Below are 25,618 nucleotides of genomic sequence, written 5' to 3'. Positions count from 1 at the left end.
ACATTTGTCCTGGAAGGGAAAAGCACTGGAAATTCTTCTTTCTTATGCAAATCAGTTTCTACGGTAATAGTCATCCATCACATGAAGGAGTTCATAGACAGTCCAAAGTTAAGAAAAGACCCTTAACATTGGGGCCTTTAGAATTTGGTGAAAAATATTCAAATGCCTTCTCAAAAAACAAAACAAAACAGACCAGACCTTTCCTGATAATACATTAAATTGACTCCTTCTCTTCACTTCAGTCTTTTACCTGTTCCAGGTCTTGAATGCGTTGCTGGCCCTCTTGAAGAGGTAGCCCTCCATGACCACACCATTGGGTGCATCCACATTAAATTCCAACTTGTGGTCATCATAAGAAAAGTCCTGTAGGGGGGACACATAGGTGCACAAGATCAATATAAGGGTATAGCTTCATTTATTCAGCATGCTTTCATTTGAAATGAAACAAATAAAACCAGTGTTCTACAAAGACCAACGTTTCATGATTGAGTTGCTCCTGCAAAAAACAATGGATGCCGTCCTATAGCCAGTTTAACGATGGCTCTCTTTTCTTCCAAGTCTGTCTTTAAATATTACTAGCATGTACATTGAAAGATTTAGTGGTGTCTGTAATCATTCCTCCCGTCCACACAGCGGCAAAGAGTTTCCTGCCTTAAAGCGGTTCCAATGTGAGTGATGGGGGGCGAAATCCACAGTCCTCGTTCTGTGTAAAATGCATGGTAAAGTTCACTTCATACAAGGTAGGACACACTGCATAAATACTAAGTAAGGTGACACCGTGGAGCAATATGTGTAAAAGTCCACCTTATCATAACAGAGATAGCGCCTTATCAGCACCACATTCAATAACAGTGCTCCCAAACTGCTACTGTGCAACATGTCGTATGTTATGTTAACCTTTTCTTTCTGAAATGCGTCTGTGTTCCTCCACAAACAAATGTTGCGGCCTACCATCTGTTTATTAGTTTACCTTTAAAGAATAGGTAACATTTCCAGTTCTCAACCTGTCATCTAAGAGCTATTCTCTAATTTCTAATCTATTTTGTCCACACAGAGTTTGATTTCCCAAGAAATACGTTCAAAGTGAGATGCCACCTGCTCAGCGAGGTGAAAAACACAAGGCGACAGAGTTTAATTAAAGCCGAGGCTGAGGTTAGGTTTCACTATTGTTAAGGAGGCCTTTGGTTTGGGGCAAGGTGCACATAGGCATGCGAATACACACACACACACACACACGCACACACGCACACACATCAATTGTTGTGTTCTTTTTTCACAAAACCCCACTGACTGTATAATCACACACTGATGTCATCATGTACATTTAGGGCCCCTTTGTCTTTGTTAAAAGTATCGAGGCCTTTTCATTGATCAACCCAGATGCCGCAACATTCACAAACAGCATTTTTTCATTTAATACCGCTAGAAATGTCTGCTTTCTTTGGGTAGCTGAATGAGTCGTAAAGAGATTGACAACATGTGACACTGGTGACCAGAATGTGACCAGAATTGAACTGCTGTATGTACTTTAAGCAACAGCTTTAATCATTTTTTCAGTGATTGTGTGAAAACATTCAGGCCACGTGAAGCAAAAAACATAGTGGGATGTGACACAACAGTCTGTCTCCTTGCCAGCTGATGCGGCATTCAGAGCTCAGAGGTGTTTCCTCCAAAGAAACAACCTTGTTTGACACACACACACACACATACACACACACACACACACACACACACACACACACACACACAAGCACCACAGTTTGCTCCCACAATCTGAAACAGACCACAAGTTCATTTTCATCAACCCTGAGTAGACAAAATGACAAAAAGAGAAGATTTTTTTTTGTCTTTGACAAATTCCATAGAGACGTAAAACAAAGCACTGATAACAGAAGCATTCCTGAAAACTAGACAAAACGAAAGAAGTGATCCTCACCAGTGTATAGTCCAGCCTGCCAAATATCTTCATCTTAACCACACTGACATCCAACAGCATCTCAAGCGCAATAATAACAAAACACGTAATTATAAATAACTAAATCATGCAAAGTTGTCAGAGAGAAAGGAGCATCTCTAAAGTATCCCACAGGTTAATAAATTGGGGTAGCGGATCGGGAGAAACACGCGCATCCCACGCGAATCCAGATGAGAGACTGCCAGCAGCGGCGCGCTCGTGCCGTTCCTTCACTCAACGCCACCTGTCGACTGCCGCGGTCGCGTGTATCTGGCGCGAGAGCTCATTATCATACAGCTGCCGCGGAGTCCCCGTGCCCCGCTGACCCCGTCTCGGTCTGCCGGGGATCAAACATTTCATTTTTACGTACCGTGCCTCCTCCCCGCCCCACAGCACGATTTAAGGCCCCCCTATGAAGCGCGGGGTTTCATCCACAGTTCTGGAGGAGTCAGCTTTCCATCTGCCTGCGGCTCTGATCACTATTCCTGCTTAATCAAGCTAACATTATTGCTCCCCAAACACCAGCCGGAGCCCCTTTTTCCCACCTTAAATCAGCCGGACCACAGAGGATTGCAGCGCACAAGCGTCCAATGGCAGAGGAGGAAAAACGGCCTCTATCCGAACCAGGGACCCACAAAATAGGCTACATTAGAAATGTATATATTGCAGAATTGATCCAAGATTTGTGAAACAATGTGAGACTGTCAGAGATGTTAATTCAATTATATGGTAATTGTTATGTTGTAGGCTTTAGATGTGTCTGTTAGTTTGTCCACAGGATGAACAACATACCAGACACACCTGTTCAATTATGCAATCCAACACACCCCAGTGACACAACACAGCCTAGGCTACAAGGTTTAATTAAAGACCACATTAAATCACAGCTTCTGTCTGGGATACAGTGACAAGTCGCCCTGCTTTTACTTAATTATTTAACTTTATTCTAATTCTAATACGATAGTAGAGACTGACAGGAAATGGAATGGCCGAGGAAGACGACATGCAACAAATCCCCAGTTTGAATCAAATTGAAGACGCCCCTATCCGCCATCTTTCAACACAAATGTATTCAAAGCACTGATTCATTGAGGCTAGAAAGACATTTAACGTATTGTGCATGCACATCATAACCCGGGTACTGTGAATAAACAACTTAAATGATTTAATATAAGTGATGACGTGTAGTCAGCATTGTAATGTAAAAACACATTTGGTTTATAAAATGTTTACTCTCCCACTCCCTTCCATTTTCTTACAGCACATGCATATCTTGCTCTGTGTTTTTGTCTCTCTCTCTGTTTACGTCTCTCTGACTTAAAAAGATGTACAGCCAAATGCTACAACAATGGAGGAGAGAGCTGAGGCGACAATCCCCCTGGGAGCCACAATGAAGTCCTGCACAAACATAAAAGACGGCTGAGAAAGAATAGAGAGGAGAAAGAGGGAGCATGTGAAATATAAGAAGGGGAGGGGATAGTCGAGATAGGGAAAGTAAAAGCAAGGTGAAGAACAACACAAAAAGGAGAGGAAGAGAAGTGAACGATTGTGAAAGAGATTGGCTTCATGTTCGTGAGTGCACAGATGTCACAATGGATTTCCACTGAAGGAGAAAGTATTTATATCATCACTATCATGTACCTTCTTCCTTCAACTGAAAAATAACTTGCCCAAGATGACATCCAGTTTAGCCTAAACTACATTCATAACGAAGCTGTCCTACTCTCTCGAGTATGACTTCTGCAGTTACTTAATGGTCTATTAATAAAGCATGTGTGCCATCTATAATTCACAAACTCTGCTGTCTTGTGGCTTTGCTTCTTGTATCGCTACATTTAAATACGTCAGGGGCAGTTTTCCCCCCAAAAAATAAGGGGAGAAAATCTGAAATATTTTTTTTTTTAACTGTGCAACGAGTGCATGAAAAGATGCTGTGAACGAAGCTTCAATGATTTTATAAGAGTTGTTTTTATAAATGAAAAGAAAACACTGTAAAACAAGGCTCATTTAAGTCACAATCAAGCGTATCATTAATTTAAAAAAGCTCCATGCAGCGGCTTCATTCTGATCATGTCATTTTGGACAATAAACTGAACTGGAGCTATAAAGTTTAATTCTTTACATTAAGAACATTTACGCTATAATTCAGAGACGCCCTTTTTCTTCTTCTATAGTTGTATTCTCTTTCATACTCAGTCCCTGTCTGGATCTTAAACTGATCTCTTCCTTTTTTATCTGTCTTCTCTCTTTATCTGTCCTCTGCTCTTTGTCTTTCATTCCACTCTGCTCAGACGCTGACTGTGCGTCATAACGCCATCTGTTGACTTTGGCAGGCAGTGGACGGAGGAGGAAGTGGGTTGATGCTGGCATTGTGCAAAGCGGCAGAGAACAGGCCCAGCTGTGCTCAGATCATCTTACTGCTGCTTCTGTAGGCTTAATTCATTAGATGATATTTTTATACCGACTGAAACAAGGACTGTCAGGATTTGACAGCTAAAAATAAAATGTAATAGATATCTGGGGCATTAGGGTTCATTTTAAATATTTCAACATCTAATATAGCTATTTACTTTAAGAAGGGCACAGAGATGTAAAATGTTATCCACAAAAAGCTTGAACGACCATCCTTACTAATAAAAGTACCAATTCCTGATATGTTGCCCTGGATTATTTCCTAATGTGTACTAGCTTTACTGTGTAACGCATCATTTATGTTGCACAATGCAATACAGACATACAGGAACAAATTGGACCATCACAAAAGAGCAGGAGGACATTTGGGAGAGCTGTATGCTTCAAAGAGAGGCACAGGCAGAAGAGGGTGAGGGTGTGAAGCTTTGTGTGTGTGTGTGTGTGTGTGTGTGTGTGTGTATGTGTGTGTGTGTGTTTTTGAAGGGATGCGTGAGTAGATATGAGAAACAGAGAAGTGTGTGTTTGCCTCCAATGCATGTGTGCATGGGAGGAATGCAGATAAACAGAAATATTAAGGCGAAGCTGAGAGATAACAAGAAAACAAAGACAACAACAGAAGAGAGACAAAAATAAACACGCAGGGTACAATGAAACAATAGAAAGTACTCGGATGAGTATTACAGGCAGGTTGGAGAAAAGTATCACTTGTCAGGGGGACCGAGGGTCTTTGTGAAGAGGCGAGACTTCATGTACACAAAGTCATGACAAGTAATGAAGCTCAAGCTTCAGTGAGGTGAATAAAAGAAAAGAAAAGAAAGACAAAAGCTCAGAGGCAGCATGTAGTCACCTGTGACTGAGCAGTGACAGATACATTGTTTTATGTGCAACGCTTCCAGGCAAACTGACATACACACCTCCAACGCACAACTGTCAAATTAAGTTCTTACTAATTAAAAGCAGGTACAGACATGTACCAAACTGGAAGTAAGAAAACATTTAAAAATCTAAACGTTGTGCTTTTTTTCTACTGTCTGTGGTTAAAAAAAAACATTCTTTCTTTGCAGAAGTTACGATCTCTGTTGACAACAGAGCCCGCATTTCATGGACAAACATCGTAAAATATAATCCTTTGCAAAAGAATCCGACGTTACTGCCAAGGCAGGCCGATAAACAACACGAGTCAGAAGTCCTAAAACCCTACTGTGGTTTTCCTGGAACATCATTGTGTGGAACATCACATAATGCAACACTCCCATACAAAAAATGTTCCCTCGTGGGATTAATAAAGTAACTATCTATCTATCTATCTATCTATCTAAACCTCTGATTCTTGACAAGATTGCCCTATTTGGATGTGTTGCACTGCATCACAGGGCATGTCATGTGCAGGTAGTGGAATTCCAAGGTTCAGATCGCAGTGAAAAATATAAACTCACCTGCATCAGAGTCTGGAGGAGGAACATGGTCAGGAGAGAACCGGGTGAGAAGAGAAAAAGAGAGGTACAAGTGTTAATACGAGATCACCACTGACTTCACCACATGAAGCCAAATATGTTATCATGAGACATCAGGTCCCTGTCAGTGTCTTGAAGGTCTTTTCACATAAGAAGTAATAAGCTTGCTAGTTCAGAGTCCTCCTGAAACACACAAGGCCTCCAGGAAATAGTTGTTCTTTATCTCAATCGAGAATCCCTGACTCTTTAGCTGAAGCACCTCAGACATGAAGCATGTTCACCTCGTTGTTTGAGTACAGAAAAAAATAAAATAAAGTCAAGTAGCATCTTTCAGTGGTCAGTGTTGCTGAAAGGCCATTATGTCGGGCACAGAGCTGTGTGCTGTGTCTGGCAAAATGCCTCCTGGATCATAAATTGATCAGCGGGAAGGGCCAAGTCGAGCAGAAAAACTGCCATGTTTTTGGCATCTCTTCAGGTAACAGATGGAGGAATGTTGGGCATCTGTGTGTAGCGTGACTGTTAAGCAGGGTGAGGTTTTTGAGTGAATTGTTTTTATTAAGCTGAGGGACCCATAAAATAAATATCTTATCATAAAATAAATGTCTTTATGGAAACTGCTGTCTCTCTTTAAACTCTTAATTTGAGGCCAAAGAAAAAAAAAATACATTCAACACTCATAAACTTGTTTTAATTATTTTTGGAAGCCTCTGTGAATAAAAAAAAGAGTAAAAGAAAAGACGGCAGCTCAAGTCACGAAACAGACGATGTAAAAATAATTCAACGCTTCCACAGAAAGCTTTTTGCCAAACTTTCAAGGTATTTGATGCTTGCACAAGATATCTTTTTTGTTTTAACAAGACCCATTTTAGATTCCTGACAGATAGGTCTTCAAAGAGCTTCTTCCACTGAATTCTGAGGAACTCGTCACCCTAAGTGAGACTGGAAAATGTTGATATAACTTTTGTGTCATGAGAAAAATCTAGTTCAGCGACCTTTTAGGAAACTATCTAATCTTCCCCTGAAAGCATCAAATAAACCACTGTGACATCTTCCCTTTTTGCACACTCCAACATGGTTCAACAAAAACACTTTAGATGCAAATAATGTAGAATCTGCAATTGAAATTGAAATGCAGTGGCTATAAAAAAGAATAAAAACACAATGTAAGCATCATGGCCACAGTATTGAGGGGCTCTATATTAACCACATTTTCAGAGTTAAGAGTTGTTGTCTCACTCTCTGCTGGATGACGGCGTGTTTGTGCTCCAGCTCCCTCTTCTCCATGGCCGAGTCGATGACCAGCTGATCCAGCTGCACAGAGAAAACGACAGCAGAGTCAACGCGCCAGGCGGAATAAAAGAAGCATGAAGACAGAAAACTATGCACAAATAGAAGCACACGCTGAAACATTAATGTATACTGGCCCAGCCCAGTCCAGCCGTATGTTAACCGTAAGCTTAACTTAACCACTTTTTTAAGTTAAGTTTTTTTTATAATACAGATCGGTAAAGCTGTTGTTTGGCTTGATAGTATATTATCCTATGACTAAAGAAAACCAGAATAAATCTAGAAAATAACTTCAAGATCAAGTCACAGTTTCTGCTGTAAACATATTTGATACATTTAATGAAAAAAATGAAAAGTGAAAATGAAAATGTCACTGAAAACTGAGCGCACTTATTTTTCAGGTATGTGTATTATTTGCCAAAAGGGCTGTTGGTCATAAGGGAGTGCTGAGCAAATGCAGTAACACAAGTAGTGCTACACTGCATATGTATTTGTATCTCAACTGTGTGTGTGTGTGTGTGTGTGTGTGTGTGTGGTTTCAGTTCGTTAATTTCGTCTTACCTGCGCAGCCAGTTTTTTCATATAGGGGTCAATCTCATCCAAGATGTTAAAGCCTTGTTGGAACAGTGTGCACTGGGCACGCATGAAGGACAACATCTGGAGGAGACACATGGAGGCAATGATGGTTGTAATACAATCAGAATCAGAATCAGAAATGATTTATTGCAGAGTATGTTACACATACAAGGAATATGGCTTGGTGAATGGTGCGTGACAACATTGGTTATCCTTCTCACACCACAGGGACTCCACAATGTAAATGTTTGATAGACTCCCATAAACAGAAGATATGCAATAATGTTGAGATGTCAATCAGAAATTAGAGGATATATATTTGGGCTACTCACTGCATCCAGGATTTCAAACTTCTTCTTGGCCTGAAGCACATTAATCTGAAACAAAAAGGAAAATGTAGGTTTTAGGCTGCTTTTTTGAGACAATATGTGATTTAATCCCTTTTTAAAACAACACAGCGCTTCCTCTTCTGCATTGAGGAGTATTGAGAGTGTGTGTATATCTAGGCTCAGCAGCTATTAACTGTCAGCGCCACTTACTGGACAGCGCTGATAAAACAATATTGAGTATGTTTGCGTGTGTGTGTGTGTGTGTGTGTGTCTGTGTCACCTGCAGTACGTAGTCTAGTGCCAGGTGCCTGAAGGCTTTGCGGCTGAGGATGAGAGCCTGTGTGGCCTCTTCTGCCTCGTGCACCTTGTTCCTGGGTGCCTGGGCGTTCTTCACCTGGGCCAGCTCCATGTCCTCGCGCACCCGGTCAAACTGCTTCTTGGTGTCCTTGAATTTACGCACATCCCTGACGGAGGCGCAGAGATAGAGGCAACGAGTTTAATTTATCTCCACGTCTATGCCAAATCACAAGAGTGTGTAGGTCTTTTATTTTGAAATGCATGATTTGTGTTATTACCGGGCATTTTGGGGCAAAAACCTTCACCTTCACTTTCTGCCCCAAGATGCCTGTTTCCTGTCTTTATATATAAACTTGATTACATCTTTCTTTAGATCAGCTAGCTACTTAATAAATTGTGATGAGATACTCACTCTTTAATGAAGGTGTGAAGCTGCTGCTTGATCGACCTCTGAGCCTGGTCAAACAATATCTGTAGACATAGAGAAGGGGACAGAGGTGTGAAACATCAGCATTTTATATAACAACATGAGCTACAATGCTTGGCATCAATTAAAGCACCGTCTGTAAGAGTAGCGTCTGAAAACCTGTAGTTGCTACATCACGCCACAAGATGGCAGTATGAATCCTTCCACGTTATCGCTGTAGCAGATTGTGCCTCAGGCAGAGGAGGACAGAGACACGAGGATCTACACACATGTGCACTCACTCAGCTGCTGCCTCAGCAGATTTTTAGCCCTAAAGGAGTTTACTCTTCCGGTTAACTGTGTGATTTCCACATCTTCTCCTCCTCTTCCTTCTTTCTCTCATCTCACACTCCTGTCCTTCACCTCCCCTCCTCTTCCTTCTTTATGTTTTCTCTCATTATTTCTTATGCATGGTGAGAATGGCTGCTGTTGAGCAGACCATCCATCTTTGTAATAATATGTAGCCTATGTCTCGCCAATTTGGATTAGATTGTGATTGTTTCACAATCTAATCCAAGACATACACAAATAATGTCAACAACAATTAATGTTGGTAGGCTGTGATTAAACTTTCTAAAGCAATCCCCAGTTAATGAACATACACATTGAGAATTACAGGCTTAGTGTGTGTGTGTGTGTGTGTATGTCTCATTCTAATGATTTGACATGCTAGTACTCTGATTTCTTGCTATAGATGGCAGTACACACGTTTTCACAAATGTACACTGCACTCATTGTGGGAATATAAATCAGCTGCTGTAGCTCTTTTTAAATGGCTGCCACACTGTGGTGGAGTTACAAGTGGTCAGTCAGCTCATTTCTACGTGTCTTTGCACCTGCAGTCCCTTTCTACAAGTCCTATCTATTCGTTGCTGCGCGATATATTATCAATGCAAGGAGGAAAAATATAGTTCAAATTAACAGTTCACAGCCCATGCAACGGTGTGGTTGCATCAGCAAAGAACCGTTTTTTTCTATCTTCGACTATTCAACTCAACTTCTGACAAAAATACACTAAAATCTCGAGCAAATCTGTTCAAAAACACTGTGATATCATTCTCAATCTGTTAAGATTAGGGTAGGAATTATGTACATTTGAAAGTAAACACTTGCTTATTTTGTGCTTTAAAGGGAGACTAACTTTCCTGTTTGATTGGCTTCTTTTGTGTCTGACGAGAGCAGAGAAAGTGAAGAACTAAGCATCAGTGGGTAGTCGAACAAAGACAGATTCCCTTTCACTATGTCTTTCTCTTCCCTTCCTTCACCACCTCATTCTGTCTGCCATACAAGCTATTAGTGTAATTCCTGGATGTTAGAGAGGATGAGTGGGAGGCCTGTGGTGAAGGGTAAGTGAGTGTCGGGTGGAGATGATGGTATAAGGAGGCTGGATGGAGCGGTGGTGGAGGGGCAATGGAAGAGAAACAGGTGGTGACAAAAAAATAACAACACAGCCAGTAGCCTCTAAGCATGGCCAAATGATGCATTTTCCTGGAATATCTAATGATGGTGGGGGTTAAAAAGGCTTGAAAAATGAGTGATAAAAAAACAAACAAACCAAAGAAAAGGATACCAACAAGTGTATCTAGTGCCAGCTTAATTATTAGGGTCTCTATTAGAAAACATATACAGTATATGTCTGAGTATTGAAGTCCAATATATAGAGCTTACAAGCTTTTAATTCAAAACTTCAGCAGAACAACGGCATTTTGTTATGAAACCGAAATGATGCCATGCCCCTAAAAATAGTGCCTCTTTTTCTAATCTTCTCTCTTCATTCCTTTCTCCCCTTCATTCTTCCCACAGCCCTGCTTCTCTCCCTCGTGATCCCTCTTCCACTGTTCCTTTACTACTTTCACCTTTCGTTTTGCTGCATTTGTTCACGCACAAACAATCATGCGCAGGCATGGAGAGGCAAATACCTCAAAACTCCACACACTCTCACATATTGCCTCATTATTAGTGTCGTAAAATGAGAGACAGAGTCACTCGTGCATGAACTGTGAAGTCTGTGTGTATGACTTCCAAAATGTCATAATAATAAACTGACTTTAGGCTTCCCAGACCTGTCGCAGATTCCCAGAAAAGGACATTTCTTAATCACACTTAGTCATGAGGAGTCATATGAACCTGTATGTGTGTGTGTGTGTGTGTGTGTGTGTGTGTGTGTGTGTGTGTGTGTGTGTGTGTGTGTGTGTGTGTGCTTTGTATGCGAGTGAATGTTTGTACATTATAGCTGCCGTACACATCTGCCAACACATGTGGTTTGAATCAGACACACGCATATGGACTGGCCTGTGTGGACAGATTCACCGTCACAGAGAGAGGTCACAGTTAAATTGTGTGGTGTGTGTGTGTGTGTGTGTGCGTGTGTATGAGTGTGTGGGTGTGTGGGTGTGTTGCAACACTGGACCCAGGAGGGACTGGATGTCTGAAAGACGTTAACATGCCAAGAGGACCTGGGCGTATCAGAACAACACTGTACCTCGACCTCTCGCCATTGGCTAAAACTAGTGTGTGTGTGTGTGTGTGAGTGTGTGTGCATATTACCATGTGGTAGTTGACGATCTCCTGGAGGCTTTCTCCACACTTTTCAAGACATTCCTTCAATGTTGAAGACACACACACACATATAATGTAATTACACAGCTTTCTATATAAACATAAACTTCTTTTTCACATAATAAATAATATAACATCCCTAAAAAACTGTTTTCTAAACTGTCTACAAGATGTAATGCACACCTAAGCTTAACCTTAAATGGTTATCGACTGTGAAACAATTATGTCTCTTCTGCTTCGCCCAAAGCTACCAAGGCGACACCCGTACTGACAGGAAATCTAGTCCAAATGTTTTCCTAGAAGAAAACCATAAAGCAGGTTTCAGATGTCTCTGCTTCCAGCCATGTAAACTATCAGCACACACTCCTCCTGCCTGAATGTGGTCACATCTGTCATGTTTAAAACAGCTGGATAGCTCTGTGTCTGGACAATACCGTTTATGCTGCTCTCCTGTTAATATTCCTGTGGAGAATCACAGGAATGTCCCAGCAATCATTCGCTAAGATGCCGACCCTAGAATACTCCTCAGTGAATGTACAGATTTGAATTCAGTTTTAAAGAAAGTGCAACCCCCGCTCACCGATATCATCTCCTCTTTCTTGCACTGCTGGGACAGATCCTTGATTCCGTTAACAAAGAGCTTGTTGGCGCTGACGTAGGCCCTGCCGGCATCGATCATCCCACTGCACAGCTTCACCAGCTAGTGGGAACGGAGAAACACAAAAATAATCACTTCAAATACACAACAAACACATTGTCTATTTAAAGAGTCACATGTTTTACACAGTGCCGTGCAGGGATATTAATAGTTACAGTGATAGCGTGTATCAAAAGAATTGTTGGTCACATTCAGAATCCAGGAGGATGCTCAAATTTAGAATAATCCTCTTGGTTGAATCAAGGCCAATGCAGGCGTTGTTGAAGCTAGTGTGTCTGCTATTCAAATGAAAATGTAGTATTTATTAAGCATTCTGATAGAAAAGCAAATTTAAAATGTGATCAATATCATCTGTAAATCTGCACCTTGACTGCAAATAACCTGATGATAGCGCTAAATTAAAAATGAAGGGATCATCCACATTTTTACAATTCATCCTGAGGGGAACATAAATGTTTGAACACAAATTTCACCGTCCAATAATTGTTGAGACATTTCAGCCTCATGGTGGCGCTAGAGGAAAAGTTAGGAGATCACCAAAATCTGTAGGATACATCATGTGGAAGCCATGAACAAAATGTTATGCCGATCCATGAGGTAAATGTTAAAAGATTTCACAGGATAAAGATACAACTTTGACTTCTGATGGCACAAAAAGAAAAGTCAGAGCATCTACTGGCCACGATGAATATATATACCACATTTCATGATAATCCATAAAATTATTGTTGAGAAATTTCATGCAAAACCAAAAGATTTCAACCTAGATTAAAAGTGAAGGTATCAATGTTTGTGGCATGTGGACCATGTGTGTCTGAACAGATTTTGAAAGGAAACCATCTAATAGTTACTGTATTTTAGTCTGGACCGACGTGGTGGAAGACAGAACCCCCCCGACATTGGTATTCTTAGAACCATGACTAAAAGTCACTATGAAGGGAGGCCATTTTCAGTGTGCACATGTCATACTTAGGCAGTAAAATAAAACAGCATAAAGTAAGACTGTGAGTTCAGACCCAGCCATATAAGAGCAAAAATGTAACTGTAAACATATTAATATATAACAATATATTACCAGCTGCAGACAGTTCATAGCAATGGTATGTAGTCTTTTAAACACCACATGAACTGGCAACCGCCGCACTTTCCCTCTTTACGGGTTATATGATAAGCTACAGAGTGGTACACTGTCATTACCACCACACTGGTGCAGCTGATGTGTAGTACAGGATCAAGATGTGTGTGTGTTGGTGAGGGGTTACGCTGAAGAGAGAGAGCAAAAAACCTTTAATTATCAAATTTGGTGTCGGAGTTCCCAAGGTTGTTGCTAAGTAAGTGCGGTTTTCTGGGTAGCCGACAGGCCAGAGATGAGAAACCAGATCTACGACAACGTGACTAAAAAATAACAGTTGTAATACATATGTGAGCATTGCTGAAACGAGCAGCTGGCTCCAAATGTGTGCATGTGTGATTTGCAAAATGTATAGTGTGCACACTGTATAGATGTCGTTATGTGATGTACATCACACAGTATACATGTTTACGTTCACGTGTACATGATTGACGCTATTATGAATTTAAAGGACAAGGCAGCATGATTCCTGCCCTGCTGCTGCTGCTCCCAGGCTGGTCTGACAACAAATCTGCCATCAAATTTGCCAATATGCGGGAATCTGATCTCATCATGTGCTATACGGAGCCCCGAGGGTCTGAGCTCTGCCATTAAAGGCACGGTATATGTCAGGATTTGTTGATAAATGGGTTGGAAGAGCCACAGGGGTCAACTCGAAGTCAAAATGCCACATCTGGTACCACATGACAGATCTTACCTTGTTAATAAATTGACCAAAACAGTTACTGTGAAATTCAGAGGTCCCGCTGGTCAATGAGGTGTGGGATGGGCATTTTACATTTTGGGGCAAATTATGAATTGTCTATTGGTTTTGCTAATTATGGTTTGTGGTAGAAATACTTCAATCCAGTACACTAGTAAACTGCAAAATCTAGCGAGCAGGGTTTGAAAGCATTACAATGATCATTGTTGTGTTTTCACACCGGTTTTCACACCGGTCACAACAGTCAACATCACCGCAGGCAGGTTCAGCTGTCGTCAATGTCATAAACGTCCTCCTCTAAGAGCCGTCATTGCTGCCAGAATGGCCTCAGGCAGCTTCAGAGCACCCTAACAGAGCAGTGTGAGGACCCCTGCTGAACAGAACACCCCCACCCTGAAGGAAACCCCCCCCCCCCCCCCCCCCCCCCCCCCCCCCCCCACACTGGTCATCTTTCAATGGTGTTCAAATGGAGCTCAAAGTTCAAACGGAGGCTCCTGACCTATTGGGGGCAGGAATAATGTGTGTGTGTGTGTGTGTGTGTGTGTGTGACTGGGTGGGGGAATGGACATTTGTTTGAAATGTCAAAGTGTCGCCTGTTGGTTCACTAATTTAAGAAATGGGGTTTTAACAAGGTGGACCTATTCATATACCTGAGATAGACTGCAGTGACAAGAAAATGTCACAATCTTCTAAATAACCACTCTATCACCTAACAAAGGACATGAATCTGTATTTATTATCTACCGGCTGCAGATGAAGATGGACTGTATGCTCGTAAGTGACTTTTATTTAAACATATTATTGATGAGAAGATGCAGATCGTTTCGGACACGAGTAGAGCAACACTAGAAAAAACAAACTACAAAACAAACGGAGAGAAAGGGAGATAGAGGAAAGAAGGTGCGGTCAACACATAACTACATTAACGCTACCTCGTCCTCTAAATGCTCTCTGAGTAACACGTCTATTAGGTTATCTAAAGACAGTTTATCTGCTTCTTAGGAGACAGTTCTTGCTGGTCTTACATACTGGAAGCCTTTGAAGTAATACTATCTGGCAATGATTACCTAAGAAATTAATTTCCATTATCTAGTTTACCATTAACAAATTGAACCATTATTTTTCATCATGATTTTGTTTAGGTGAGTGCAGCTAATCCATATCATGTTCTGCTAGTACTATGTAGAACTGTGGCAGACTGCTAGTGTACAACGTGTATCATTAAATAATATGAAAATAATCCAAGTACAATGCACTGAACTGAAACCTTAAAAATGTGGTGTCTCCACGGTGGTGGGTCTTAAATGAGTTAGCTTTATTTCATATCTTGCAAATACTAACAATTAATGATCATCTGTTGTATAAGCAGGAGAAACAAAGACATCACGTGCTCAGATAAGGGCTGTTCTCATACTACAGAATATAAACCTGCCTCTGTGACATTAATCAGTGTTTACCGTGCACAAGCACCAATGTGCAAACGTGTGTGTGTGTGTGTGTGTTATCTAGCAGTGCATGAACCTATTAAATATAATAACTCAAGTCTGCAGTGCTTCCTGGTTTAAATAGCATTGGCCTTTAGATAACAAAGAGCGAGAGAAAGACAGACAGATATAAAAAAAATCAAAAAAGAGAAACACAATTACAGAGACAGAGGTCCACGCAGACAGGCAGACAGGCAAAAGGCTCTATAATCAGTTTCACACTAGCTAAAACAAAACAAACTGTAATAGGCAACGTCACCTGGTGGCGTTTTTCATTCAAACAATGTGATTCAAATCCAAAACGTTGCTCTTTTAGTGTTCTAACAATGTGCAATATAAGGTCATTGTTTGTGATTTTCACTAGAAACATGGTGGAAGAAACCCAATTTAACACCAGTTAAAGGTCACGCATTACACACTCAGTATATCGGTCAGATTTGACATTTTAATGAGCAGCACAGTCCAGAGAAATATATATTTCATACCTTGTCGAGCTTTGCCTCAATCTCCACCACGTCTGTCTCCACATCATCGATGCCAGCCCTGCAGAGAGAACACAAAGCCACACAGTTAATCAGATCTGCTCTTTTATATGCCAGACTCTGTACAAACCAGACAGACGGCCGTTTCCGAGACGAGGAACCACATCACGTTAAGCTGAAAACCCTCACAGTCAGAACAAGGTTCAGACTCGAGATTGGGAGAGATTCTTGGATTAGTGGTACGCCACAATGTCACAGTGACTAGCAACAAATAACCATGTCTGTAACGTCTTTAAAAACAGACAAATGATGCAAAGGGAACAAAAGGGATTGAGAGATGAAAACATGATTGGAAGGAGAAAGTAAAAGTATATTGTACTGTAATTTGCATTGAAACATGAGCCAACCCATCAAGCGTTTACTGTGTCTGTTTTGTTTTACCTTAACTGAAAATCAAGCTGCAATCAGAAACCACACATCACAGCCTCACAGACTCGAACATTAATGACTGGATCGACAAAGGCATCACTCTGAAAGATTAGCGGCCACGGCCGAGCTGCAAAATCAATGAATGACATCATGCAGAGACATATAGACTGGTACTTAAGTATCTATAAGGTGAGCGGTGAAAAGAGGCCACGGCAACACAGAAGGTCTTATATTGGGTACCGGCAACTTCTAATTTAATAAACAACAATAACAATAATGCATTAAAGTATTCCAGGTTTTGGTGTTATTTTCTATGTTTAAAAGAAATCGACACTAAATATGAAGACAATCAGCAGGGTGTGTGTGAGTGTGTGTCAGGTGGTTTCGGTGGGCAAGAAGGTTTTACCACCATCCTTCCCCTGGGGGTCTTCTCCCATTAGCATGCAAGAGCACACAAACACACACACACACACACACACACACGGATAATCCTCGATGATGACACAAACAGAGCATGCTGATACAGTATGGAGGAACCCGCTCGGCAAACACACACAGACAGGAAGACACATTTACAGGGTAAATGGTAAATGGACTGTACTTGTATGGCGTTTTTATACACTTCCGACCACTCAAAGCGCTTTAACACTACACATCATCATTCCCCCATTCACACCCATTCATCCACTGATGGCAGGGGCCACCATGCAAGGTGACACCTGCCCATCAGCACTCTTAACTAACCGTTCATACCCATTCATACACCACAGTGTGTTGCCCAAGGACCCATCGACATGGACTGGTGGAGCCTTAATATTAGCTCCTTATATGTGGGCCACAGAGGCTGTACTTTCTATCTTTTCTATTTCAAACTTTACACCAAAGAAAGAAAAAAAAAGGCACATTAGGCTCAAACGTAATTCTGTCAAAAAAAAACAACAACACATAATATCGCCTCAAACAAATAAGTATGAACTCATTTGTCTCCAGGATCATCTGGAGCTTATTGGAGACGGGACGAGCCAAGGATCAGCGTCACACCCTGCATGTGCTGGAACATGTCGATCGTAGCCCCGAAACGATGATCTCATCACACAATCTCAACCCCACCCTCGTCTCCAACTCTTCAACATCCGAAAACACCCTGACAGCTGATCTTATACATCTTAGCAGAAATAGAGGAAGAACATGTCAACAATAAAGCAACCTTCTCAGCTAGTTTATTTTGTAAATGTTGTGACACGATCTATTTCTGCTTTAGAGAAGACCACAGCTGGGGGGGGGGGGGGGGGGGGGGGGGCGTCTGCAACTTTAACACCTGTTCTGGAGAACAACATTCCCAGAATTCCTTTCTGCTCCTGACCTCGTTTTTCTTTTTACAATGCTTGGTGATGTTCTGCTTATTCTTGACTTGTGTCTGTTCTTCACGTTTTCTTTTCTCATCCAGAACACACACTGAGCACAGACTGCACTTTTCTTCACCACAACATCACACTAACACAGCAGGCAGGCATGTGTGTGATCTGCACAGAAGGCTGATTCATACTGTTTCAGAGAAAAAAGAGAGAACTGGAGATCAGAGTTGAGAAACCTTTCATTGAGCCGATTGAGTAATTTGTTGCACTACTACGAAGACTGTTGTTCATGCAGTGTAATCCATCAAACTGGCTTATAGTTCTGCTCTTTAGCTGCATGTCAATTAGAAATACAACACTGCACATCCAAGCTCCACTCCCAACAGCATCGTGTTCTCCATTGAGTCACTGGGAACCAAACAGACAATGTCAAACAGCTGTTCAATCTAGAGGATAAGCTCATTACAAGGGTGTCGTGTCTCGGGCGGCACACACTGCCAATAAACAGTGACTGACATTTGATGACAAGGACGCACAGACGACATTTAATACAGAAGCAGCCGATGACCTATTGATCCAAGTTTTCAAGTTCAGTACAGTCTTCAGAAGAAAGGATGACTGGTACTTGTGCTTTTAGTTGCAGTTTGAATGCATTTTTTTTCCAGCCTGTTTTCATCATGCATGTATGTGCACTGGGAATTATAAGCCTTGAAAATCAATATACTAAGAAGCTTGTCAGCTCTGGCAAGGTTAAATACCAAAGAAACAACACTACAGAGGCAAATGTGTGTGTTTGAGAGTGTGTGTAAGCTTGTCAATGTAGGTTTGTCCCTATTTATCCTTTTTCAAACCATTTACATTGTTCAGTATCTCAGCTATTAATGTGTTTCCATAACTAAGTGCACCAGAGAGTTATGAGATTAAAGTGAAATAGAGAATGAATGACTCCCAAGGAGGATTATGGGTAATGCTGCAAGACACGATGGCTGAATGAAGACGCAGGAAGAGCATACATGTGTGTTTCAAAATCTGGTCTCAATGACAATTGCTTCCTGTGTGTATACAGTGTGTGTTCAGTGTGTGTTGAAATGCTGTAGGAACACCCCAAAGCTGCTCCACTGAGGATGATGCTGCCCAGTCAGGAGGGGGGGGGGGATGGGCTCGTACTCGCCAGTGGTAGCATACTGTACACCGTCTGACATCATAGTGAGGGCGGGGGAGGGGAACCTCACGTGCACAAGCTCTGAGTACACTACCATCAGCCCCGACGACCATCCACACTACATACAGAGTCTATTCTTGTCCCCCATGCCGTGTGTGTACTCTAGCATGAAGCTTGCGTGGCTACCCTCTCACATCTCTTGACACGAGAGCCTAGTGGACACACACTGCACGGGCTCCAGCCCAGAGACATATCTGAGCCCCCATGTCTTCCAGACTCGATGTGTCACATTGCATCACATGCACATCAGCATCACATTCAAGGACCAGAGGGAACAACAAGTCCTCTGATACCAGACAAGCCCGTACCCCAATGCCTTAAATACTCACATGCAACTGGAGATTAACAAAGATATTCACTGGAAGTGACATGATGCATGTCTATAAAACAGTATGTTGCCTTGAGTGAAACAAACGTGACTATAAGATGCAAGATATAAACCTGTTGAACAAAGGAACAGGAGCAACGGTGACAAATCTATGACATCAGACGAAAAACTTTATAGACGCAGTGTCTCATCAAATGTTATGGCGCATCAATGCAAAGTGTGAGTGCACACGTGTGCCCTGATCAATCTTCATTTACTGTCAACCTTGTCTGTGGTGCTTCCTAATCTGAGCCCCTGACCTAAAATGCATGTGTGTATTTGTGTGACAGATGTGCATTTTGTTTATTGAATACAAGCATACTGTACTATACATATATATATATAGCTAAGACAGTTTATTGTATCATCAACAGTTTCTCATGTAATTTCTTTTTTCAGCAAATCAGGCTGTAATGGGCAAAGACCTAATATTCTACTGACATCAGGTATATGGAAAGCAAATCCACTGTCTGTGTGTAGTCGACACACACACGCACAAATATTGTGAATAAACAAATATGATATGACAGACTGAGTAAACACACACACACACACACACACACACACTGACCCAGAAACCCAAAATACTAAATACATGGTTTTCATGCTCTGCTCGGACACGAGCCAAAACTACGTGTAAAACATTCAATCAGCCAAATTTAGTTCCATTCACACAAACAGGTACCTTAACTGTCTGCTGAACAAAGAGCATGAATGAGTCTCTTGCTGCCGTGTGAACAACTGTTTGCTAACAGCTGGAACATTTACATAAAACAACATTTTCATGCAACAAAGACGATGAACGGCAGCAATCTTTTTATTTAAAAAGTATAAACAGGAGGGGGAGCATGGCAAAAGTCTTGTTATTACTGTAAGTACACAGAGAGCTTCAAACGGTCTCATTTATAATGTATACACGCTTTCATCATCCTCTCCCCACAAGTTCAGACATATACACACACATCAAAATATCCCCTTCCCAGAATTCCAAGTAGCGAGCTCCATGGCAACCATTCATTGACCCCAATCACCATGGAAACAGGCATCAGCATTACTCGCGTTTTTTTTTTTTTTTTTTTTTTAACTGACCAATTTCCTCTTTGTCTGTCTGATGTGTCTGTCTCTGTACATCTGCCTTTCGGTCTTACCAGCTCCGTCTTTTACAAAAAAAACTGCTTATTTTCCAGCGTTGTATTTTACACCGTTTCTTTCCCTGAGAGAGAAAATCTGCCAAAAACACAACAACCTGCTGATACAATGTTAATCATGGACGGGCCCGTGTGTTTCTGTGGTGAGTAAGTGGCTGTCGTGTGGCTTGTGTTGCATCTGCAGCGCCCGCTGCCACAGGCAAAGTGCCCTTGAGTAGCATACTGATGCCGAAAAGCTACGAAGGCTCTGTGCTCAGTCCTGCTCACGGTAAAAATAATCATAACATGTCAGTCATTTCTCTCATTGAAGGCTCACATTTTTGTCTAAGTGACAAAAACTGTTTATTGCCAAGTACGTTACACATACAAATAATGTGGCTATAGGTGATTGGTGCGTAACAATAGACACAATTGCAATAGTATAAGACATAATTTTCAAAATCGAAAATAAATTAAACAAACAAATAAGAGTTTGTTAAAACGAGCATATTATTAAATAATAATAATCTTTATTAACTAAAGAGACGTTTCTTTGCCTCTATGTAATCTGCATTATTCTTCCATGTTTTTTTACACCATCACTTGTTGCAAGAAAAAAGGTGAAACTACATTGTCAACTTAAAATCAGCTCACTGAATCTGTATTACAGATTTGAAGATAAAATTGTCTTATCACATGTCTTCACTTGCTGTCTTTGTCTATAATTGAGCAGACGCAGGTGGTTTTGGGGTGGGGACAGTAACTGCAGCCCATCCTTCTCTTTGTTCTTACATCCTTAACCACACTCGCCCAGCCTCGATATTAACGACCAATTTTGGTCCCCTCAAACAAACATGTGCAGCTTTTACATCGATCTACTGCATTGTGAAATGTTTCTTTATAACTGGATAGGAGTCCTAGTCATCATGTTGTCAAATTATCTCAATGATTTTGACCACAGCAGCCTTCTCCCCCCCCCAGAAATCATCTATTCCCCGTTCTCTCTTTGTTTCGTTTTGTACGCGCCTCCGTCTGTCCATCTGACAGTCTCTCTATCTCTGTCTGCCTGCTGTCTGACAGTAACGCTCCTTCATTAGCTGCTGGCACGAATCTGAGGACTGTGTGTTTGGGAAGGGCTGTATACAAGTATACAAAAAGGACAAAGCAAAGAGAATCACAAATGCAAAAGTGGACATATATTAATCAAAAAAGCTCCATTTTCATGGCAGAAAGTGTTTGAAGCTGCTCAGCCATCCATTTCACAAAACGCAACTTGATTCAAGTCTCAATAGCACCTTTAGCACATGCACGTGCATACAGACTCTATCAAAAGAGCCTCCAGTAAATGATCCTCTCACAAAAAATACACACGTGCCTAAACAGACTGCCTTTTCACACCAACAACAAGCCCAGCCAAACACTAGTATCTTATGTGTGTCTAACAAAGACGCCTTCACTGCTTCCCTTTAAAGCCCCCACCCAACACGCAACAAACATCACACTCATTCCCTGAAAAAACATTTGACTGCCCCGATGGCTGATGAGACAAAGAGACCAAACATGATGCTGACAGAAAAGACCATTGCTCGTGTCCTCCAGCCTCAGTTTAAGGGTATTTAAGAAAACTGGGCCGACTGAGACAAAGTAATGAGCGGATCCAGTGCAATCCAGTTGAAATGTGTTGAATTATTCTTTTAAAATAAAACTATACTTCACTAATTTGCTTTCTTGTCAAGAATTAGAAGAAGATATTGATACCACACACGTATCTGTACGGTTAATATAAGTCTATAGCCATCAGTCAGTTAGCATAGCTTAGCATAAAGACTTGAAACAAGGGGAAACAGCTAGCCTGGCCCTGACCAAAGATAACAAAATCCACCCACTAACACCTTTATATCCAGGAGACCAGAGTAAACAGAAAGACGTTTCTATACTTTGGTTTATTAAACAAATGAGACATAACGTCTTACTGAGCTTTACATATGTTGGAATAGGTGTAACTTATGCCAGATATGATAAAAGATCTCTTGGAAAGAAAGTGGTGCATTATTAAACTTTATTTTCTTCACAGGGGCTGCAATTAAAGTGATTAATCTGTCAGCCACACATTTTTAACAGAGTATTTGTTTTGTCTATGATATGTACAGAATTTCCTAGAACCCAAGGTGATATCTTCATATTACTTGTTTTGTCCAACAAGATTTTACATTTAAAATCATGTAAAACAAAAAAAAAGCATCAAGTCTGCATATTTAAGAGATAAATTCTTTAAATAATTAAGCTATTGTTAAAATTGTTGTTGATTAAGGTTTTGTTGATGAACAGTTTCAGCACTCAGTCTCAGCAAAGACGTTCAGCTGTTTACACCTTAAGTTTACAATATTATATTTTTCCTGCTCTGTGCTTTAATGCAAGTTATTCCAATAAGAAAGGCGACTTTTAAAGAGGACATGGCTGTCAATGCTGGTGGATTCTTGTTTCAAACTCCTTGTCAGGGATATTTGATTATGAGCAGCAGAGGATAATGGACAACAGTGGCCTGTGCAGTATCTACGTATATAATTCAACAACGCATTACCACAAACACACTACAAGTCAGTAGACACAGATTCTCTGCTTCCCAGCAGCTGTTGGACCACCTGCCTGCTCGCCTCACTGATGCGTGATGCGTCTGTGTTACCATTACTCATAAGCAGAATTTTTGTACGCCACTCTCTATAGACACAATACATTTATAAATATTTCTGGTCAAGCAGCCTGGGATGTGGGAACATCATTATATCATTCCAGAGTACATTCCACCAACAGGCCAACAGGAAGTGTGTTCGAAGCTTCGGAGTGCAAAGCGGAGAGAAACGATTTCCCTCTAATGTATTGTAACCGCAACTCAAGCCAGGTGGAACTGCTTTATCTTGGAAAATACAACGTATTTCTCTCCTCTCTTGCCACAAGGAAAAAGGCTGAGAGTGAAACAGGGAAAACTCAGCGACGGTTTTCCACAGGAAGCTACTCTGCTGACTTCGAGAAATGCAACTTGAGTTACATCATCATCAAGTGACCATAACTGCTCTGTTGCCAGAAAGTCTTGAACCCGTGTGAGTTAAAGAAACAGAGAGTAATAAAATTAGGAATCTACAATCTGCTCCCAAACATCAAGGTTTCCTATATTGACACATTTACTGTGTATACGCACAAACCTACCCTCCTCCTGCTGAGCCTATCCGCGCTGTGGCACTTCATTTCGACACGTTTTCAGTTTAAATAATTCTCATCAGCATAACAAAAAATCCCCTCTTAGTGTTGTTCATGGTGGAGCGTGTTGGGCTCATTTCCAATGCATCCTCACAGCAGGAGGCAACAGCACTGATCTCCGAAATTTGTGGCTCTTTTTGTTGGCCAGTAAAACAAAACAATCTAGATTTGGGGTCGTATTCACTCCTTTAATGTAGGCAGATCATTTCTAAATATTGCAAAAGACGGAATGGAAGAAAAAGATGCAACCACAAGGCACCTCAAGCCTGCCGACATGTCGTTCAGATGAGCTATCTAACATACAGAAACCTACTTTGCCAACTTGCACTACAGTTGTTAATGTGACAAAAGGCAGCACAAGTTTGGTCCACACAGCCTTGTGCCCTCTGTCCCGGGGGAGTAGAGCTGTGGCCAGGGTGGAGTTGGGAGTTTTGGTGTTGAACCATTTAGGGCTTGAGGGCACGTTTGATCATGCTCCACTCACACTCTGAGGAATGTGGACTCATAGACTCACTCCCCCACATAGTTTAAATGACGGGCCTCATCCTCTCAAATTAGGGGGTTAAAGAAATAGTTGGAAGATGAAGGGATGGACGAATCTGATCAAGAACAGGAATGTCAAGATCACTTGATGCCACATGGCAGCAATACTCCCTGAGCATCTTTTTTTTTTTGTGATTTGACAAACTGTGATGGCCCAGCAGAGCTAACTGAAAGCAGCAGGATGCCAAAAGGGACAGCAAGCTCATCCCGTACTCCAACCTCTTTAGCCTTCGCTGACCTGCCAGCGGGGTGTAACCAGCAGACGACACGCACACAGACGCAGCTCGCATGAGAAACACAGGGGAGGAAGAAGACCTCCTGTGGTGCATAAGCACTTTGTTCCCAGGCCTCTTTTGCCTCTGTCCTCTTTGCACCCATCCAACTAACAGCCAGCTGATTGTGAGGGATGACGGAGGAGCGGCGGAGTGCAGAGCTGGAGTCGCGCTGGGAGATTATCCTCTCTACAGTCCAGAAGACAAAGTGTGGGACTGACAGCAGCGACTTGCCTAGTATCTTGGGTGTTGTGTTAAGACCACAGTTAAATATTTACATCCCATCTGTATATTAGTCTGGGAGGGGATGAATGTATGTCTCCCAGTTCCTCAGACAGACACAAGAGACTTCATGTAGTGGATACGGGAGCTCCTTATTGGCTATTGTACACACAGAAATAAGAACAGTCCAGCTGGGCTGATCCACAAAGGATCCGTTTCTGTATACAGATCCACAGTATGTCTTTAGATTGGTTTGTATCCATGAATTGAAGTCAGTGTCTTTTCAATTTGTATCCAGCTGCCTCTTCACATCGGAGGAACAAATTCTCCAATTTATGAGAGCTATTGTAAAGAGGAACACGCACAAACCAACGCATCCTAACAGAGGACAATGTTCAAATTAGTTATTACCTCTCTGCAATAATGTTTTCTAAAAGCGCAGTTTTACAGTGTAAAACACGCTTGATGTTCTCACTACACGTGGATGACTCTACATTGCAAGACCTCCAGAGATATTATAATGCTGTGATGCCAGTAACTAACCCAGCTATGTATCACAACACCCACACGCCTGCAGCCATGAACAGAAACTAAAATCAGAATGAAAGTGCATGTTATCCTTGAGGATATTTCAGCCCTTTCTTTCCATCAAAACAGGCTTTTGAGGACATAGTAGCACATTAAGATGCCAGCGTGAGGTTTCGTTTACTGGAAACAACAGTAGTCCGCTGGAAACTTGACTAGCGATGATAAAAAATAAGCAAGAATTTGGATAAAGCCACCTCTGCAAAGCACCTGTTAAAATGTGTGTTAACAAATATAGAGGGAGTAGAAACTCTACTTCATACACCCCTCATATGATCTGGTTTGTAAAATGTTGATAAATAACTGAAAGGAGCATAATACAGATATTGATCGGCTGATACAGACAAGTTTACAGGTAAAGCAATTCTGCATTCCTCAGGATTTGCAAAGCACAAGGAGACACTGTTCCTCAGCACAGAGCTCTTTCTTAAAGAATGTCTGGTACAGA

The 25,618-nt window shown here is 41.5% G+C and overlaps 1 protein-coding gene across 1 annotated transcript in view; it reads right to left on the bottom strand.

Moving 5' to 3' along the window:
• acap3b (ArfGAP with coiled-coil, ankyrin repeat and PH domains 3b) overlaps window positions 1-25,618 on the bottom strand; it is a 51,857-nt gene that overhangs the window by 10,717 nt on the left and 15,522 nt on the right. Inside the window, exons 2-11 of the mRNA XM_079156948.1 lie at window positions 15,797-15,854; window positions 11,915-12,034; window positions 11,323-11,376; window positions 8,722-8,780; window positions 8,293-8,476; window positions 8,016-8,060; window positions 7,669-7,764; window positions 7,057-7,131; window positions 5,803-5,814; window positions 251-363 (exon numbers count right to left, since the gene is read on the bottom strand). Of these exons, the coding sequence (XP_079013074.1) occupies window positions 251-363; window positions 5,803-5,814; window positions 7,057-7,131; window positions 7,669-7,764; window positions 8,016-8,060; window positions 8,293-8,476; window positions 8,722-8,780; window positions 11,323-11,376; window positions 11,915-12,034; window positions 15,797-15,854 (816 nt within the window). The remainder of the gene's footprint in view (window positions 1-250; window positions 364-5,802; window positions 5,815-7,056; window positions 7,132-7,668; window positions 7,765-8,015; window positions 8,061-8,292; window positions 8,477-8,721; window positions 8,781-11,322; window positions 11,377-11,914; window positions 12,035-15,796; window positions 15,855-25,618) is intronic.

The sequence above is a fragment of the Pholis gunnellus genome (genome assembly GCF_910591455.1).
Source record: "Pholis gunnellus genome assembly, chromosome: 3".
NCBI classification, from domain to species: Eukaryota; Metazoa; Chordata; class Actinopteri; order Perciformes; family Pholidae; genus Pholis; species Pholis gunnellus.
The sequence above is the reverse complement of the archived record's forward strand: the minus strand, read 5'-3'. Positions and strand labels throughout refer to the sequence as shown.